This window comes from Phalacrocorax carbo, chromosome 1, assembly GCF_963921805.1.
Source record: "Phalacrocorax carbo chromosome 1, bPhaCar2.1, whole genome shotgun sequence".
Taxonomy (NCBI): Eukaryota; Metazoa; Chordata; class Aves; order Suliformes; family Phalacrocoracidae; genus Phalacrocorax; species Phalacrocorax carbo.
Genome location: NC_087513.1, coordinates 86,793,460 through 86,814,376, shown reverse-complemented (window position 1 = coordinate 86,814,376; position 20,917 = coordinate 86,793,460). Strand labels below are relative to the sequence as shown.

General features: G+C 39.1%; 1 protein-coding gene across 2 annotated transcripts in view; it reads right to left on the bottom strand.

Moving 5' to 3' along the window:
* MAN1A2 (mannosidase alpha class 1A member 2) overlaps positions 1–20,917 on the bottom strand; it is a 152,471-nt gene that overhangs the window by 111,952 nt on the left and 19,602 nt on the right. For both annotated transcript variants that reach the window (XM_064465135.1, XM_064465144.1), the window contains exon 2: positions 12,267–12,522. In XM_064465135.1, the coding sequence (XP_064321205.1) occupies positions 12,267–12,522 (256 nt within the window). The remainder of the gene's footprint in view (positions 1–12,266; positions 12,523–20,917) is intronic.

Here is a 20,917-nt window from a genome sequence, read left to right as displayed (position 1 = left end):
CCAAGGTGGTGAATCAGTGTTTTTGACCTTGTGTCCCCTCATGGTTTCAAGAGAAACTGGTAGTCATGGGTTTGACTGGTCCTGCAGTGTTCAGTAAACTAGAACCTCCCAGGTTATCTCCGTAAACAACCATGACCACACATCAGCCAGTAGAAAGCAGTTCCTTTCTTCCACTTTTGCCTTCTTCCAGTCTTGCCATTTTAGGCATCAGTCTAATCTTCATCAGCTTACCCTTGCACTTCTGCTGGTTTTACTGCATCCTGAAGCCGAGACAGCAGACCTACATGAAGCCTGCAAGATGCAGAAGCAGCTTAGCTCCATACACTTCCATAAGAACCTCGCCTGTTTTGTTCTCCAATACTGAATATTTGCTTTTTGTCTGCTGTTGAGCACTATAGTGACATTTCTAAGGAACTATGACACACACTCTCATTCTCAAGTGGTAGTAAGTCACCTCACAACTTTTCATATTAAGCATGAAGTTGGAATTTCTCCCCTCCAGCCCCAATATGCATGATCTTACATTTAGATGAGAAACAAAAGGGGAGATAATCACTCAGTCCCTTAAGATTTTTCCCCAAGTCTTCAGTCTGGCCTCAGTTTTCTCCTCCAGCGCTCCATGTTGGCAGCAAGGTTGGTCATACTATTATTCATCCATTTTCCAATGCTAAATAATTTACTTCTATAGTTTAGATTCCCATCACACATCCTCTATGTCCTCCAGCAGCATTTATTTGTACTCTCCATCTCCTGCCCTCTAACCAATTTCTCCAGGCAGAGATACAATCCTCCATCCCATGGCTACTTAGTTCAACAGCTGTTAGTGATGAACCTTGCCAAACACTTTTTGCAAAATGGTGTATATGATCATATCTCCCTTGTTCACATGCTTGTTGAATCTTTCAGGGATCTTCTATAGCTTTGTGCATCATGACATCATTAAAAATATACTGGGAGATCTTAGGTGTCTGTGTGCTCAACAATTCTATTCCCTGTTCTGGTTTCTGTTAATCTGCAGAGTTCATTCATCAGGCATAGGGGTCTGCTGTTCTTCGATCTCCCCCTGAATCCCTTTCAAAAACTGATGTCTTGTTAGCCACCTTCTAGTCCCTGATAACAAAGCAGAAAATAGGAATAGATGCCAGCAATGCAAATCAAGAACTCAAATCTCAGAGCAAAATAAGTCAAAGTAAACTGTTGCAAGTTTCAGGTATTTCAGTATTGTATGCAGATGGTCCATGTCTGAATGGAACACAACATAAAAGGTTACTAACCAACTACAAGTAGCACACGTTTGTATCAACAACATTAATATCAATAATTCTGAGATGTAACATCAAGAAAACTGTGTTAAACACACTGGCATATATTCTATGGAGTTGCTCTGGGAAACACAGAAGGGACACCATGCATAAATCAAAAATGCAAAGATGACTAACAATTAGTAGAATTTTACTATATTTAAGAGGATGCTCTTGCTTTCCAAAGTCTCCATAGCTGCAAAAACATGCATTGTCACTTGTATAATAGATCTTGTATCATTTAATATAGAGCTCTCTTCCATGTAGCCATAATTCATGATTTTTGCCACCAACATTTCCATAGTACAGGAATAAATGGCACAAGATACGAAATTTTAAAAACAGCAGCAATGTCAATCAGATATCATGGAGCCTTTTGAATTATCCAGTTCTGAAGATAAGTAATTTACCTGTGTTTTGTTCATTTTTGTTTGGCTGATTATATCACGGAAGTGAAATATTTCCTTGGTTTTTTTATTTTATTTTGTGTTTATGAATTTAAATACTGCAAATGTGCTAGTTCATTGTTGAAAGACAGGTTCTTTTCACAATAGGCTGGAAAAAAGCTATTTTTAATAGTGAAGACCTTCTTGAATTTTTAACATGCTTCCAATAATGCAAGAGCAGTGGAGAACTCTAACTGCTACAACTTGAATATAATGATTCATTTTTTTAAAATATCTTCAAACACACAAACTTGCATTCCTCATTAGTAGCATTTTAAGTTACCAACCAAAGCAACCTATTCAGGATGCGCAGCTGAAATACTGCACCACCCACACCAGGAGCTTTATTTTCACCATTCTGTCCGAGCAAAATTAATACACAAAGCTACAAAGCTTCTCCCAGGCATAAATTAAAGATTTACAGATGTAAAATAAGCTCTTTATACAATCATCCCAACATGCTGGGACACAACTTTGTGCAGGGCCATTCCTAACTTGCCTGTACTGGCCAAAGTGTTAATTGCACAATTTTTATTATAATATATAAATTGAAAATTAATTTACTAACAGGGTTGAGCAAAAAGAGTTCATCCTTCCTTTACACAGATTTCACTCATTCAGTAAAAATGAGATACACATTAAAAAGGTGCAGTAAAACTAATTTAAAGCCAGCTTAGCTGTTCTCAACATGCTGAATTACATTTGAGAATCCAGAACAGAAAATCCAAATAGCATGCAAACAAAACCACTTAATAAATGATGTATGTGTATACATATTTTATGTGTATACACGTATATAGATGCAAACACATTTTTATGTATACACAATTATATTTTAGACAAACACACACTGCTGGGGAGTGTTATCTTAAATACTGAGATTGGTCATAATATTTATTGTTCCCAATAAGAATGAAGCACAAAGTCAGGAGCAGTGAGCTACAAAACACAGTGCAAAACTCAACACAATAAGCATGTATTACTAAAAACCGATGTCCTAACCAATCAGAAGTCGAAGCAAGTTTGACCAAGAAAACAAAGATTGTAAAGAGTCAGCAACAACAAAATTGTTCTAAACTGGTTTTGGATGCTGAAAAGAGTCCCCCAGTTACAGAAGGCAGCCTATTTGGCTAGATCAGAAACACTGCAATTAAAAAAAAATCAGATTAACAGTGGAAGGTGTGTGAATAGCAACTATGACAAGAGGAGTTATGCAGCAAAAAGACCTCTACATGATTATTTCTTCTGCACAGTGTCTTCTCAATAAGCATACAAAATAGAACTCAGGTAAAAGGACACTTACTCACTATTTTTAACCTGATTTCTTAAGAGAATAAGGATTGTGCAATCTTGCTGACCGTACATCTGTCATTCGCCACATACATTTGTGGTAGTCTTTGAATCCACTCTCTCATTTCAAAGCTGATTTTAGAGAGCTGCAGGAACCAGATACTTGAGACCTCTACTTGTGGGGGTGGCAGGGCAGAGAAAAAAATATCTGTGGCTAGGTAAGGTAGACAGACACAAATTAGTACCCCAACTGAGAGGAAGGCAGTTTCCAACCCTTTATTCATTCAGTGGGGCAGCATTTAGCATGCAGGTAGCTCTAAACCAGGCACAGAACACATTGCAACCCATGCAGTCAAAGAGGAAGATAAGAGGGCATTCACAGCAACATGTGAATGAGGAGCAGAAGGTGGTATAAAGGGATTTAGGTCAAAAATCCATAGGAAACCATTAGTTTTGCTGCTTATAAAATAACCTGCTACTTCTCAACATTATTAGAAGCCTCTTGAGAATCAGAGACCATGATGAAAATACACTTTAATCACTTCTCTTGGCATATTTCTAAAATATTTCCAAAATTGCCTCCACTAATATTAAATAAACTATCTTCCTACCTTCCCTTCTAAGAGGCAACACATTAGAAGTTGCATTTTAAGAGAGGATACAATGAAAGTTTTGCTGAAGGCCACAATAAGTTCACTGGCAAAAGAATTCAAGTCAGACCATCCCCAGCTTCCCAGCTGGAACCTTGCTCCTCACTTGTGCACAGCATCCAAATGTAAGAGCAACTCATTCTGCAGGTGTCAGATGTAGCAAGTGACCTTCAACTGTGGCCCCTATGTTCCCTGGATGCCCATTTCACAACAAGCTTTGCTTAAGTGTCTTTCTCCACTATTTTTTTTTTTTAATTAGAAAGGCAAGACAAGCAGGAACAGAACTAAAATTTTGCTGTGTTGAAAACTTATCAAAGTAAGACATCTCCTTGCTATCCCATGTCATTAAACATAACAGCTTTCAAACTGCACAAGAAGCAAGCATGATACAGCTAGCAGCTTCAGTCGCTTCACAACTCTAGCTTATTGGATAGGAAGCTCAACATGAGCAAACAGTGTGCTGCTGCAGCCAAGAAGGCCAACAGGATGCTGGGTTGCATCAAAAAAGGCATCAGCAGCAGAGATACAGAAGTCATTATCCCACTCTACTCAGCGCTTTTCAGGCCACACCTGGAGTACTGTGTACAGTTCTGGTCCCCGCTATACAAAAAGGACATGGACAGGCTGGAAGGGGTCCAGAGAAAGGCCACCAGGATGATCAAAGGACTAGGAAGCCTGCCATATGAGGATAGGCTGGGAGAACTGGGTTTGTTCAGCCTTGAGAAAAGGAGGCACAGAGGGGATCTCATCACCATGTACCAGTACTTAACTGGGTAGCTACAAAGAAGATGGAGAGTCCCTTTTTACACGGAGTCACATGGAGAGGAAAGGGGGAATGGACACAAATTGCTCTTGAGGAGATTCCGACTGGACACCAGAGGGAAAATTTTCGCACTGAGGACAGTCAACCATTGGAATAATCTCCCCAGGGAACTGGTTGACTCGGCCACGTTGGACACCTTTAAGAGTCGTCTGGACAGGGTGCTGGGCCATCTTGTCTAGGCTATGCTCTTCCTAGAAAGGTTGGACTAGATGATCCCTGAGGTCCCTTCCAACCTGTGATTCTGTGATTTGAGTGGACATCACTCCTCCTTTGAGCTGAATTAAAAAAGGTCTGTGTACAATTAGCACTGCCTAATTATATGACCATGTATCACAACAAATACAGAACAAGCAATAGAACAAAAGCTCCAGAGAACTGGTTTTCCAGTCTAACTTTGAAACCTAGAACATAAAACTATTTCACTCAAGTTTAATTAACTGCATTTGTGTACCATTCTGAGAAGCTTTCTTCCAGCTGACAGGCTTAGCCAAACATCATCCTATCACAAAATGGTTGCATTTGGAAGGGACCTCTGAAGGTCATCCAGTCCAACCTCCCTGCTCAAACAAGGTAATCTGAAGCAGGCTGCCCAGGTCCATGATGCCCAGTCATCTTACAAATATCTCCGAGGAGGGAGACTCCACCACCTCTCTGGGCAACCTGCTCCAGGTCTTGGTCACCCTCACAGTAAACAAGGGTTTCCAATGTTCAGATGGAGCCTCCTATGTTTCAGTTTGTGCCCTTTACTTATTTCCCCATCACTGGGCACCACTGAAAAGAGCCTGTCTCCATCCTCTTTGCACCCTCCCTTCAGGTATTTACATACATTGGTAAGATCTCCCTGAGCCTTCTCTTATCCAGGACACAGTCCCAGCTCTCAACCTTTCCTCAGGTGAGAGATGCTCCAGTTCCTTAACCACCTTTGTGGTCCTTCACTGGACTCTCTCCGTGTCTCTCATACTGGGGAGCCTAGAAATGGATACAGCACTCCAGGTGTGGCCTCACCAGTGCTGAGCAGTGGGGAGGGATCACCTCCTTCAACCTGCTGGCAATACATTGTCTATTGCAGCCCAAGATATAATTAGCCACCTTTGCTGCAAGGGCACATTGCTGGCTCATGTTCAACTTGATGCCCACCAGGACTCCCAAGTCCTTTTCTGCAAAGCTCCTTTCCAGATTGTTGGCCTCCAGCACGTACTGGTGCATGGGGTTGCTCCTTCCCAGGTGAAGGACTTTGCACTTCCCCTTGTTGAACTACATGAGGTTCCTGTCAGTCCATTTCTCCAGCCTGTTGAGGTCCCTCTGGGTGGCAGCACAATGCTCTGGCATATCAGCCACTCCTCCCAGTTTTGTCATCAGCAAACTTGATGAGGGTATATTCTGCCTCCTTTCAGGTAGTTGTACAGAGCAATAAGGTCTCCCCTCAGCCTCCTCTTCTCCAGGCTAAACAGCCCCAGTTCCCTCAACCACTCCTCATAAGACTTGTGCTCTAGACCCTTTACCAGCTTCGTTGCCCTTCTCTGGACACGCTCCAGCACCTCAATGTCCTTCTTGTACTGAGGCGACCAAAACTGAACACTCAGTGCCAAGTACAGGGGCAAAATCGCTTCCCTACTCCTGCTGGCCACACTATTCCTGATACAAGCCAGGATGCCATTGGCCCTTTTGGCCACCTGGGCACATTGCTGGCTTGTATTCAGCCAGATGTCAACCAACACCCCAAGGTCCTTTTCTGCTGGGCAGCTTTCCAGACACTCTTCCCCAAGCCTGTAGCGTTGCATTGAGTTGTTGTGACCCAAGTGCAGGACCTGACACTTGGCCTTGTTAAACCTCATACAGTTGACCTCAGCCCATTGATCCAGCCTGTCCAGGTACCCCTGCAGAGCCTTCCTTATGATTCTATGATTCTCTTCCACTAAGGATACGTCCTTCTTGCTCCATACTTTCTAAATGGTCACCAGGGCCTGGGATTTCTGAAGGCCAGTATTATCAGTCCAGACTGAGACAAAAAAAGAACCTCAGCTTCTTCCATGTCCTATGTCACCAGGTCCCTTGCCTCATTCAGCAGGAGGTCCACATATTCTTTAATCTTCCTTTTGTCACCTGTGTACTTACAGAAGCCCTTCATATTGCTTTTGACATCCCTTGCCAGATTCACTTGCAGTCAGGCTTTGGTTTTTCTAACTCTACCTCTGCAAGCTCAGACAGTATTCCTCGCTGTATTCCTCCCAAGTTAACTGTCCCTGTTTCCACCTTCTGTATGCTTCCTTTCTGTGTCTGCTTTTGAAAGAGCTCCTGGCATTTTTGCCTGACTTCCTGCTCACTGGGATGGACAGCTTTTGAGCTTAGTGGAAGCGATCCTTCAATATTAACCAGCTTTCTTAGGCCCCTCTTCCCTCCAGGGCCTTATACCAAGGGACTCTAACAAGCAGATCTTTGAAGAGGTCAAAGTCCACTTTCTTAAAGCTTGAGGGTTGTGAGATTGCTTTTTGCCCTTCTCTCTCCTTTCAGGATTCTAAACTCTACTATTTCATGGTTCCTATAGCGAAGGTTGCCTTTGAAATTCACACCCCCAAACCCCTCCTCCTTTGTGAGTATGAGGTTTAGCAGGGCACCTCTCCTCATTGGCTCCACTATCATTTGGAGGAATAAGTTGTCATCAGTGCACTCCAGGAAACTCTTGCATTGCTTGTGCCCTGCTGTGTTGTGCCTCCAGCAAATACTGAATTGGTTGAAGTCCCCCATGAAGACCATGGCCTGCAAACATGACACTGCTCCAACCTATCTGCAGAGTGCCTCACCCACTTGTTATTCCTGGTCAGGCAGCCTATAGCAGTGTCACCTGTACCAGTCTGCTCTTTAATCCTCACCCAGAAGCTCTCAGTGGTTCATCATCCATCCCCAGGCACTCCAGCTGCTCTCTCACATAAAAGGCAGCTTCATCCCCTCATTTTCCTGGCAGAGTCTTCTTAAAGAGTTTGTATCCCTCCAGTGCAACACTCCCGTCATGCAAGTCATCCCACCACACCTCCATGATATCTCAACAAGATCACAGCCCTGCACACAGATTGACTCATCACGTTTAGTCCCCGTGCCCCACGCATTATGGTACATGCACTTCAGAGAGGTACCCTCGCATGCTGATTTCCCAGAAAGGGTTTTAGGGATTTCTCCATAATGGTGCCTCATAGGCACTTCCTTGCTTATATGCAAACACTAGAGGTGATCCTACTTAAGCCCTGTTTTGCTGATTTTGTGATCTTTTTCTGTCCCATGACCACAGGCCTTTTGTTCATCCACTCTGTCAGTCAATCCCTCACAGGGCTGCCAGTTAGTCTCTCCCTCCCTCATCGTTCCTAGTTCAAAGCCCTTCTTACGAGGTCAACCACCCTGCTAGCAAAGACGCCTTTGTCCTGCCTTAGTGAGGTGGATCCCATCTCTCCCAGGCAGACCCTGCAAACAGGATCCCATGGTGGTAGAACCCAAAGCTTTATTGCCAAAGTCCACAACCAACTGCTGACATGCATCGTCAGAGCCGCCCTCCTCACACCCGTTCACCTTAACCACCGCCAGATCCCCAGCTCCCTGACAATCACCCCCAGAGCTTTGGAGTCAGTATGAATGCAGAAACTATAAAGTATGTAATACAATACATACTGACTTGTATGTAGAACTTATACATCTGTAATTTCAACACTCTAAGACCTCTCGACTTCAACACTCCAAGACCTCAAAATAAGCAATAAAATGTTTAGAACTAGGGGTATGTGTGTATATATGATTATCCTGCATGGGATTAGTACTATTATTGGGTGAAATACTCTAATGAGTATCTGAAATGAATGCTGGAGGTAAGGCAGTACTGCAAAACCTTAGGCTTAAATGAAAGAAAACCTGAACCCTAAGTATGGCGAAAAGAATAAAAGTTGTCCTTATTCGACTGGGTAAAATGTAACTCTTTAAGGAAACATAACTCATTAAAAAAAAGCACTATCTGTAATAATTACAATTTAACTGCAGAAAATAATATTCTGAACACCATTTAAAGGCCATAATAATGGATATTAAGTGCCAAAAATTCCTAGTGCTCATGCAATTTATATCTAATTTAACTTGGAAAGGAAGACAGTGACTTCCAAAAAGATGAGTTTTGTTCTTAATTTCTTTGCATTAACCACAATGTAAAGAAACATCTTAAAATCTTTTTTTGAAAACTATACAAATTACATCTACCATCTTATAAAAGCATTTTCTCATCTTTACTTAGTAACAACAAAAAAATATCACTGAAATATTAATACAAAGCTAAAGTGTAGCAGCAAGAATAATTTTCAGATGTGTTTATTCTTAAAATACTAGTTCAATAAAAACCATAGCTTTTTTTTAAAAGCCAGAAAAACAAGCTAATATACTAGAGAAGTACTACAAAGCATGTACAGTAAGCAGGTGGAAAACCTTTACTTCGAAGTTCTTGCTGTGCATCCAAAATAATCAGCCAACTCATAAATAGTCCTTACTGAAATAAGTGATTTAATAGCTTGTTAGAACAACATATAGACAAATTGTAGAATTCTGTGAATTAGTTACAATTGAGAATACAATGTAACACTAAATATAAATATCAGAACCAAAGACAAAAACAAAACCAAGAGATCCAGATTCTGCTCCTGGTTTATTCCGTGACCTTACTGAGCACAGAGAGGGAGGCTTCTTGAACATTCCTATTCTATAAAGCTTACTAATGCTTTACAAAGCTCTCTTAAGACCATTATACAACTTATTACTTTTATAAGTACTTTTCAAAAAATCAAAATGTTTTTTAAATATTTGAGTACTACAAAACCACTCTCTGTGTGAAGATCTGTTAAAAAAGACTTCACCAATTTGCTCTTTGGAAAGGAAAGGTGGTAATAATTTTTCTGTAAAAATGATAGAAGCAAGATTCCTGTTTGAAACTCTTCCAGTCTTCCTCCCAATTTTAAAGAGCGATGTACCTGCTACAGCATGTAGCCCAATTCTACAGAGTTTTTCACCATTTAATACTAAGCAGAATATGCTGTATAAGTTAATTTTTGTGGATTTAAGCAGTCTAAAGCTGTTTTGAGAGAGTAAAGTACCTCAAATATGCATCAGGACACTTCAAAGTCAACCAAGGCACAAGCCAAATGCCTTCTTAGGACCACATGGAATTCTGAAGCCAGACAGTTAGCCTCCAAAGAGCTAGCAGCTTCCCTGGGCTTTTTTGTTTTCTCAATCCAGGCAACCATAATGTCTTGAATGTGAGAAACGCTACATAAGCTAGGTGTAGACCTATGTTAGAGATATTGATTCCTAGAATTTGTTATCTTTTTTTTTTGCTACATATCTGCCTCATCTACAAAGACTATTAGTAATAGTCTACACTGATTACAAAAAAAACCAACAGTGAGAGAAGACCTCGGTGATGATCATAGCATATTTCAAAACACAGTTTGCATCTCTGGAATCACTGCAGCCTTCTGTGATATATCTGATGCTGTCAAAACAGGTTTCAGGCAAAATATTACTCATCTGACACTTCTGATGTGTTTTGTCTCCGCCAAAAATGCACCAACAATGGGTTCTTCAGCATTATCATTTGTCCATTCTCACTAGCAGACCTTCTGCTCCTGTATTCTAGCCCTTCAGGCAGTAGAAGTGATGATCTGCCACCCTACATCAAAGAATTTAAAAATTCTGGAGATCATCTGATAGCTACAGTGCTAACAAGACTGACTCAATGAAGGTAATTCACATGACAGGAGGTTCAGTCATGCTGATATGATCCTGGACTGTTCAAGTACAGCAGTCACACTGCTGAAGACTGTTCAGTGCAAAGGTATGATTATCCTAACTGAAGTACTTACCCACTTAATACATAGTCCCATAAAATCTTTGGTCTGGCTATGAAAAACTACACTTCAGAAACCACAACAGAAGCCATTAACAAGTTATGCAATTAAAAAAAACCAGCTTGTCAGTGTGATTCACATGTAAGCTGATCATCCAAAAAGGAGTAAGCCTTTTGCAGCACAGGATTTGTGGCAACTGCAGCTAAGGATCACCAGAGCTATCAGTTAAACTACACTGGATTCCTTACAAATTTCTATACCTTCAGGTTTAGATCAGTAAGAATTGCCCCAATTTTACTACATATCCATGTCACTAAGAAAACTGCCACTTTGTATTAACCTATAGCTTCTCATCTCCTCCCATAGTCTACATTCTGACAAAACCTCAGAAACACAAATACTAATTTTCAGCTCTCCCTCCAATTCCAGGCTTGATCTATAGGAACTTTAGTTGATTATTTCTTCCAGCTAGTTCTTAATTGTAAGCTGTGCTGAGTACTTTCACATTACTTCGTCAGCTCAGTTTTATTCTACCCATTAAATCCACCAGTGGCAGACTCAAAGGTATTCAAATACAGTAAACTGCAGTTAAAAGTAAGAAGTGTCAACAACTACATGGTCATACCATTCACCTCCACTTTTCAGAAGGCATTTTGAAAAGATTCTCTGTATATTCTCACTGAAAATGTTTGAGGACATGGTTTTCAAAAGCAGTAGATCCTTTTGCAATCCACAATTCAGTGCTGTCCTTTGGGGAACAGCCCTAACAAAGCAGGATCAAGGGGGTCCAGTATTCCACACACAACTTCTCAGTCAAAAGTGTTTCTGCAGTAGTTTAACAGAATAGGCACACCTTCTGGAGAAGGATTTACTACTTGAGAGATTCAAATAGTAATAAAGCTCCATAGTCCATCATTCATGTATTATAAGAAGTTGTTCATTATTTGATAAGAGTGGATTTCATCTAGTCATCATTAATACTCAAAATTCCAACTTGGGTGATCTACCCACATCATGGTACATATTCCAGCTGTAACTCCTCCTATTATGAGGACACGTGTATGACTGACTTATTTTTGTTTGGTTTTACGAGCTAACTAAATGCAGATCACAATTTAAAAGAACATTTTGCTGATATAGCTAAGTGCTGTAGTGCTGGATGTTCTTTAATTACAGAGCCTGTGCTTGTCTACCTCTGGCCTGAACCATTCCTGCTTACTTGATAATAGGAAACTTATTTCCAGGACAAAAGAAGGCAATGAATCTCAGAGCCAACCAGGAATGGAAAGGATAAGACCAGGAACAGCAACTGCCATAGCATAAGCTGCCACAGAATCAAAAGCCTAAGCCAACATCTTAGTTTGGATGTTTTACAGGTAAATGAACTCTTAGTTTTTTAGACCCATTTAACACTTACTTCGAAAAGCATGTGACAATTTGGTAATATGTAAATTTTAACAGCATGTCTTTTTATTCCCTTATCTTTTCAATCCACTTTTTAAACATTTAAAAATATCTTGTGACACTAAAATATCCCATGCTTTGACTGGAAACTGACAAAGTCAAGCTTTGCTTTAAGGACTTGCTCATTGCTGTTCCATGTGTTAATGACAAATTCACTTTGAACCCATACAACTAAGTTGAAGAAATCCTTAAAATCATTTTCAAGTTGTTATCCAGTAAAATATTAACACCCCAACACCAGGAAAAAACATTTAATAATGCTGATGTCCATTAACACTTGATGTGCACTTTTAGCTTACTGTTTATTAAAATGTGTTGTAGTCCTGTTTTTTTCTTTTTAATATAAAAAACCAGCAAATAAATGTCATATAAATAACTATCAGATACAAGAACAGGTAGGACCACATCATAATCATCTTTACCTCTTTAATTTTGTTCCTCTTCTCTCGGATATCCGGGTCTGCTGGTTCTCCACTGTTTATCCCTATAAGATTTGGTAAAGGAACAGGGGGCAGTGGCTTGTTGTCTTTCTTTTTCAACTCTTGCACTACTTTGTTCTTTTCTGTCTGAATCTCAGCTTGAATCTCATCACGCGATTTCTTCAATTTCTCCTTAGCCTCTTCCAGAGCCTTTTCATGATCTGCTCGGATCTTATTTCTCAGACGTTCCTCTTCTTCTCTAGAGACACAAATGCTAGTCAGCAACTCATTACTAAAAACACATTGCTTATAAACAAACTGCACCTTCAAAAGAAGCCACAGTTTACTGAATTGTTAGTGTACAATCCTACACTATTTTTGCCATGAACCCCCAAAAAGGACCAACACACACCGTAGCAACACTACTGTAGAAATATGTTTCATAGGGGTTTTCTCGATTATATCTCAGCACCTTTGCTTGTCTACTCAAGAATTTAGAGAGGAAAAGTCCTACATCCTGACTTCAGCTACAGGATGTGTCAGAGGCACATGTAGCAATCATTCTGTTTTAAAAAATAATCAGAAGGGCTCTTCTTCTGCACTATAAATACATAGTACATAACTTGTCAAGATCTGCAGTAATCACTACCAAAAAAAGAAAAAAGAAAAAATTGCAGCCACTCTTTTTATTAAGAGTGAGGTGTGAGTTGCAAGAGCTGCAAACCCCACCACAGCATGTTTTATCTTGAACACTGTCCATAAACCTCACAAGTTAAATGCAGTTAATTATAAAGCCATTTAGGAACACAAGAGCTTTTAGTAAAGTATGATTTTGAACTCACTGTCAACAAAACCAACATATCTTGGTTCTAAACACAATATTCCATCATGATCTTTAATGATCAGTAAAAGTTTCAAGATTCACACACAAAATGAAGAATGTTGTTTTAAAGCCTGGGTTCAACAAGAGGTTATTTTAACGGCAGACAAAAATGGCCCATTCTAGTCCTAAAATATTTCAAGGCATCAGAAAGATACACACCAGACTGAATATAATACAACCTTTTCAAGCTTCTTTAAAATAGAGTTGCTCAATGACTAATGGAATCAAAAATAGTTGTAGAGATTTAAAACAAGCACTAGTTACAAAAAAAACCCACCACACAAAAAAAAAAAACAAACAAACCACCATACACACTCCCTCTGTTTCCTCCCCCAGGCAAAAATACTTTTTCCTCAAAGAGTATTAAGGAGAAGACAGCAGATAATGGAAAGGAAAAAAGGCAAGAAGCAAGCCATGTAAGAAATTTAAAGGCAGGCCAGGAGGCCAAGCTTGATGAGTAACTGAGCCACTTGACTCATATAACCTTTTTTCCCAGTATACTGAAAACATACCTATGAAAAGGAGCAACCACTCCATATGTGAGAATCAGAATAGAAGAGTTCAGTTGGAAGGGACCTACAGCAATCATCTAGTTCAACCACAATTAAAAGCCAATCCAAAGTTCACAGAAAAAATAAACACAAGATTGACAACTGTTAACCAAACACTGACAACAAAAATAGGAATGTATCTACATTTTTTAATTGAGGTATTTTTCCTACAAGGGTTATTAAGAATATTTGGCAAAGTCTGTGATAAACCAATAACATTTCCAGACATTCAAACAAATTTTAAGTAACTTGCTGGGGTGCTGTGATGGAATATTTGGCAATATGGACAGATATTACTGTGCTTTGCAAGTGTAACAGAACTGTTTTTATCAATCTCACAGATCAAGCTCATGCCATGTCTGTCTATTATAGGGTACTGCTTTACCTTTACAAAAAAAGGGCAAAGAATTAAGCTAGTAATGAATAACCTGCATAGAGTTGATACAGATGTATCATATGTATATGTATCAGGGCAATCCCACCAGACTGGTCAATTTTGTGCAAGTTTTGACTGTAACAGTCCTCTGTCTAAGGAGAGCTGATTTTAAGTCCAAGTGCCATAAATCAAGCTTTTAGTTCCAGAAATTCACTGTTCAAACTCCCAGTGCACTAGCCCTGACTGCTATCTCATAAACATTCAGTATATTTAAGGTAAAATTTACACACTTTTCTGCTCCAGTCTTTTGATTGTGCTCAAACACTCAAATAGAGACATTTTTTCGGCACATATTTTATTCTCAATTTGAGAAAGTCTGACATCACTTCATGCCATCCAGAAAATAACTTCCCAGTTTACAGGCCAATGTGGATAACATACAAGGGGAAAAACATGGGACTATAACATAAATGCTCCCAAAATGCATTGTTACACAAGGAGTGTTTATTAGCCCTTAAGTTCTTCTTAAGTGCTATTCAGTTTGCATTTTAAAAAAAAATCAGAGTGGCATTATTACCTTTTGATATTTCAATACTAGAAATACAATGCAATATTTTAACAGATACACTGACTGAAAGGTGTTCAAACTGAAGTTCTTCAGCTGCTTTTCTCAATACAACCCACATCACATCCATATTTCTCCCAAACAGTTAAAAAAAAAGAGACTGAGCTCCTCACTTTGACAACCAAATCCGAGTTCATTAACACTGTTGAACAGCAGAAGTCCTTCTCTCCCTCAACTGTAGAACTTTCAAAGTGGCAATAAGTAAATCCATTTAGGATAACTTTTACTTCTACTATGACCCATTTATGGGGGAAAATAACTTTCTTCTATTGATGTAAAAGTTACTCACATTCTATTGCAGCAGCAATAAACTCAATTCAGTAAAAAAAACCAGCTGAAAATTTCTATCAACTGAAAGAAGTGAAACCATAGTTCTGTACTAGCAGAGAGCTCTGTGTAAGATGCAGCTAGAGAGAACGAGAACGAGGTCGCCAGAACAAGACATCATTCCGCACAGTCATGTTCTCACCAAGGGACAGCATGCTGTAGAGGAGCCAAAGAGATGGCTTACAGAGAACGATAAATAGAAAGTGTTATTGAACATTTAAGAATCAAAATACTTTAGTGTGGGGATAATGTATTTTGGAGTTACATTTCTCATTTTCAAAACTCAGTTTCTGGATGCAAGTAACAGCCTTTACCTTCTAACTAGATCTACTAACATTTTGTTAACAGATATTGAAATTCTTTTTGCAAAGGATCAACCATTGCTGAAAAACCTGAATCTCTAGAAAAAGATGGTAACCATGTATCTCGGACCTTAATAAAGAGATGTTCAAGGTATATCCACATTAACCTAATTTGAAAAGGATGCTTTACAATGAGTGTGCTTTATTCATAAATAGAAATATTTTTGGTAAAACCTATGGTTAACATGCATGACCCCAAATACCATCCCCCTGTGTGAAAAAGATTAATGGTGTCTGAGTAGTTATAGTGAGTGTGACTCACTAAAATGAGTCACTGGTGATGTGCTTTGTGCACCTTCACGATTTTGCACCATCCAGTTCAAGTGCCATGAAGATTTTTGCCTTTACTTTTCCTTTAAATTTTCAGTCCCAGGTGCTGCATGCAACAGTAGTAATAAAAGCTCCATCACTCTACCAACTTAATCTACTTCTAGAGTCAAACTGCATGAAACAGCCAGAAATTGGAAAACCAGTTTTGAACTCACGTCTGTTTACACTGCAGGAACCACTATATAAACATACAAAAGCTGTTGATTTCTACAGCACTATAATCCAATTAGAGTCATTAAGGAAGTTTGAATTACAGTCTACTTTCCTTCAGTCACTCAGCAGAATACCTAAGTGAAGAAAATACAGAGATTCAGACGAAAAATTCTAGCATTAACTCTATGATCAGCTCCATGTCTTCCAGGAAGTGACATTTTGAGACAAACAAAGAAAACAGTAAGATGAAGAGAAAGGTCGACAGGTATTTGAGGGAGTTTACAGGAGACAATGTAAGAGTTCTTCTGCAGACAAATATTCTCTATGCAATTACCAATTCTGGTCAGCATGGGCTACAAGAAATGTAATATTCTACCTTCCAGCTGAAGATATATTTTACCAAATATATTCAAGTATATGACCCTAGTGGACGAAGAAAAGCCACACCCCTAGATACCAATACCACATGTTTCTTCTGAGCTCTTAAGCAGTAAGAACTGAAAACACAGAATAAAGTCAAGAGAATGAGAAGATTGGAAACATGTGAGCAGCTGGCACCCCCTTGCCGAGTCATATCCAAACACCAACAAGCTCCCCATCCAGCATACTAAAGAGTTAACAGAGTTTAATGCACATAGCTAGCACTACATTCAAATACTCAAGAGTTAAAGAAGAGACCTCAGAAAGGATCAATATAAAAATACAAGATTGGAAAGAATCCCACCATAAACACATACACCAAAATGTGTCACAGTTTCCCTATCCAACTACCCACCCCCTGCTTCTAGGCAACATAAGCACACTCTTAAAATACAGTGTGTTTTGAGTAAATCTTCAAAAAATTTACTTAATAGAAAGCTGCTGCTTCCTTCTAGTCACCCCAACAGCTTATCCTAAAGTCTCAAGACAGAGGTTCAACTCATGAATCTACAGCAGTAGCTACTTTAAAACAAGCAATATTATTAAAATAATCAGTGATTAGACTATTTTTGCCAGCAAGAACCATAAATAGACCTAATAATTAGAATCTGAAACTAGAAACAGGTGCAAGTTTTTTAAACAATCACTGTAATTAACTATTGCAGCTGCTTATGCAGGAACATTGCACACTCAAAGCATCCATGAGCTGTCTAAATGTCACTCAGAAAGGACCACAAATTATAACACTTGATAATCGAATCACTAACCAAAGCTTAATGTGCTTTAATTATGCATGCAGTAATGAGCCTTCTGAACTTAACAGCTACTAAAGCTTCACATGCCAAGACAATGACTTTTAACATGTCTCTCCTATCTGCTGTGGCACAACAGGCTCTTTAGAAACTGAACTGCAAAAAACCAAAAATGCTTTCAAACTTCCTCATAAGATTCAAGATCAAAAAAGGAAATAAAAATTAGAATGGAGTCAAGAAAAGAAAACTGGCCACCAGCAGCCGTTCTCTCACACTAAAAGGCAGAGCACTAGGTCACTATAGGAAAAGGCCAACCAGTTTTACCATTTTGATTCTCAGCAGATAGACAAGAACTGTTAAAGACCATAAATATTTGTGTAAGTCTGACATCCAGAAACAAACAGCTGTGTGGAAATTCTGAACTTTTACCCTTTGTCAAGTTTAATCTTCAATGTGAGGCTACTTTCAGAGACACAGTGAAGCGAACAGGAACTAATTTTAAAAAGATATTTGAGAGTCAGCACCTAGAAAGCATTTCACACTAACTATGGATGTTGCTTTTCCCTCCAATCTTGCAGCATACAGGATTTTATAACATCCACGCATATTACAACCTCATCATGTTCTAGTATATGGAGAATATATATTCATGACACACAAGAGCACTGGAGAGATATATACTGCCCCCTCTCTGCCCAGAAAGTTAACCCAAAGTGCAGATTCCTTGAGTGGTTTCTTTTATACAAAGGTGACAGTAGAATTTATTTCTAGCAAGTGCTTAGGCTTGCATATGACATGTGTACCTCTCCTCAAACAAAAGGAACATTAGACAGAGTCCTTATTCAAGTCCTCTTACCCCTCTCTCCACCCAGTTTCAGAAGTTTTCCCTCCTGCCATCACACTTCCCCTTGACCTCTTCCTCATTCCTATCTCCTGCTTTCCTTTACTATAATTTGTACCAACTTAGGCTCTGCTAGCTTGCTTCCTTGGTCTTCTACAAAGGCACAGCCGCCACTCTGAACACCAATCCTCCTCACTTTCATCATTCAACTTCTTTGGACAATACTAGGGATAGGAGATAATTGACTCATTGACACAGGCACTCTCCTTCAATCCTAAATACCCCCTCTTACATTCCACATAGACCTCCTCCAAACAAAACCTCCTTCCACTTCTGTGCAATAAAAGTTGTCCCTAATTGATCTCTCTTGCAGCCAAATCTCAAACCAAGAATCTGGGCCTTCAGCCACCTTCATCACTGTTCTCAAAAGCACTTATCTCTATGATGGAAGCTCACAGATCTCATTTCAGATCCACCCTCTTGCCTAAACCAAAACCTCAGTCTCTGACATTTCTTTGTGGATAGCTGGGTATCACCTTCAAGCCAAATGAACTGTATCTTAACTTTTAATCTTCCCCCCACATCTTTTGTTCAGCAGTGGAAACTTCTCCACTGCCCAGACTGCCAGTGTCTCGGCATTCTTCCTATTTCCTGGAACTTGACTACACCTAAATTTTTCTGCTTAGTATTTTAAATGCAGTCTTTCTTAACCCATACAGTTAGAAACCCTCAGAGCTTGATCTTGTTCTGCTCATCCAGCAATTCGGTTAGGGAAACAGTCCACTTAACTACTTATATCTTTACACTGCCTTTCTGTATTTTGTTCTCTGCAATAACTGTAATTCATTATATGTATTTTTCTAGGTACAACAGAAAGAAAACATGGCCACTTCTAGATATCTGATATATTAAATTCATGGATTTCCATGCTGATCCTTAAAGGCAACTGCTGCTTGTTCCACCTGTATCTGTCTCTACCCAATTGTTTTCCTTTGACTTGTAATTTAAGCAGGGCCTTTGGAAGCAGCTCTGGAATGAGGACAAGGAAAACCCTTAGGGAATATATTTAGAGAGAATTTCAAAAACACAGATTGAATGGGCACACAGTACTTGCAGACGGGAGTAAAGAGTTGAAGCACATCCCTTATGCATGACTGAAAGCAAAACTGAAAGCCAAAAAATTCCTTAATATTGCTAGATATCTTTAAGATTTTGGAACATAGCCACAATCTTCATAAATCATCATGAAGTAATACACCCAATTAAATAGTTTATTAATAAAGGGCATTAACATAGAAGACATCTCTATTATCATTGTGAAAGAAAACAAGAAGTACAAAACATACCTCCCAGTTAAGAACAAAACAGTACAGATTCCACTATCAAATGCAGGACATGTATAAACTTTTGAATTAAAAACCCAAGCAAACCACGCAGGCAAGTGGTGATCCTTTGGGAATTATTTGCTTTCTGTGTTATGAATCTTAACATGAACAGAATTGGGAAAGTTTATCTTGAGGTTCTGTCAAGTACTGTGACCATTAGCAAAGACGTTTGTTCCTCACCTCTGTCTACAGCTGCCATGTAATCCCAAGCATCAACTCAAAAAAGGAGGAGGGTGCCAAGCCCAAGTCAATGGCTTTCTTGGAGCCTGTCACAGCTGGTACAGTCAGCCTAAGTTTGACTAGTGAAGAAAGGCAGATGTTTTCCACAAACACTCCAACAGTTGTGTTCATATTGGTATCCAGGCATTTGTTAACACCAAGAAGGGTCACTAAAGACTGCATAAGCTTACGTGACATTTCTTAGTTTTGTAGTTACAATATCAGATGAAACAGAAGAATCAAACAAGTATTTCAGGAAGAAATGATACTTTTTAAGACTACAACAGCAATGAATGCAACTTTCATTAGTGAGGAGGAAATAAAAAATATAAATTACACAACACTACACAAGTTTTCAACTACATATAAGCAAACTCATTCAGTTTTTAGCATCTTAATGTAATTCAGGTACAAAAACACTTTGTTATGAAATGCAGTAGATGCATAAAGTTCAACAATGTAGTGTCTTCAATCACTACAGCTCTATCAAACATCTCATTTAGATCCTTCCTGCTTATACGATGTAAAAGAGGATACAATTAGATTTGCCTCAAGGCACCAACATATAATCAAAAGTAGGCATTATTTCAGAATTTTTGTTGATTAAAGAAACTTCATTTAACAGCTGTAGCTAATTACTTCTGTGCAGAATATTAAGCCTCTGCAGAACAAGGTCTTAAATCTGATGGTCAAAGCATTTATAGTATTAATACAGAGGAAAAGTTCTCATTTTTTAGGAATCAAGCTTAATTCTAAAAAAGGACACTGAAGAGCTTACATCTTACTAAAGGTTTATGAAATTTAGGATGCCTTTATGTTTTACCAAGAAATTTGAATGAGAAGAATGCTGATGCCTGCTCTGTGTAAAAGGATTTTTAAATAGCTTCCTGTCTCCCAGCACCATACTGACTGGAGCACCAGCTCTTCCTTTCCAATTAGCACTCTGATAAGATTTTTTTTTTTTTTTTAAAGCAGTAAAGTTGGAAGAACTTTACAGGAGTGAAAAATACATAGACTACCAGAATAAGAAACAGACATCAGTACTGAACAAGAGAATTGAGTAGGATAAAAAGTTAGAAATGAGCAAGATAGTAAGAACAAACATCAGGACACAGAGTTTATTCTGATGCAAGATTCGAACAGCTCCAGAAAATAGAAGGATAATTTTAATTCAAAACTGCAGAAGCCTACTACAATTAATAATGTCAAACCACAGAATTTTGTACTCTAAACCACTCTCGGTAGCTAGAAACATGACTGTTGTACAAGTTTAGATATGTATCTAGCAATGTATCAGAGTATTTACACTTCACTCACTGCAGCCAAGTCTAAGACGGTAGGGCAAACACCTTGCATGCGCTATTTATTGATAACAGACAGTTTGATTAAAGGAGAGTAATACACAGCTAGTCCTATGATACTGAGAAAGC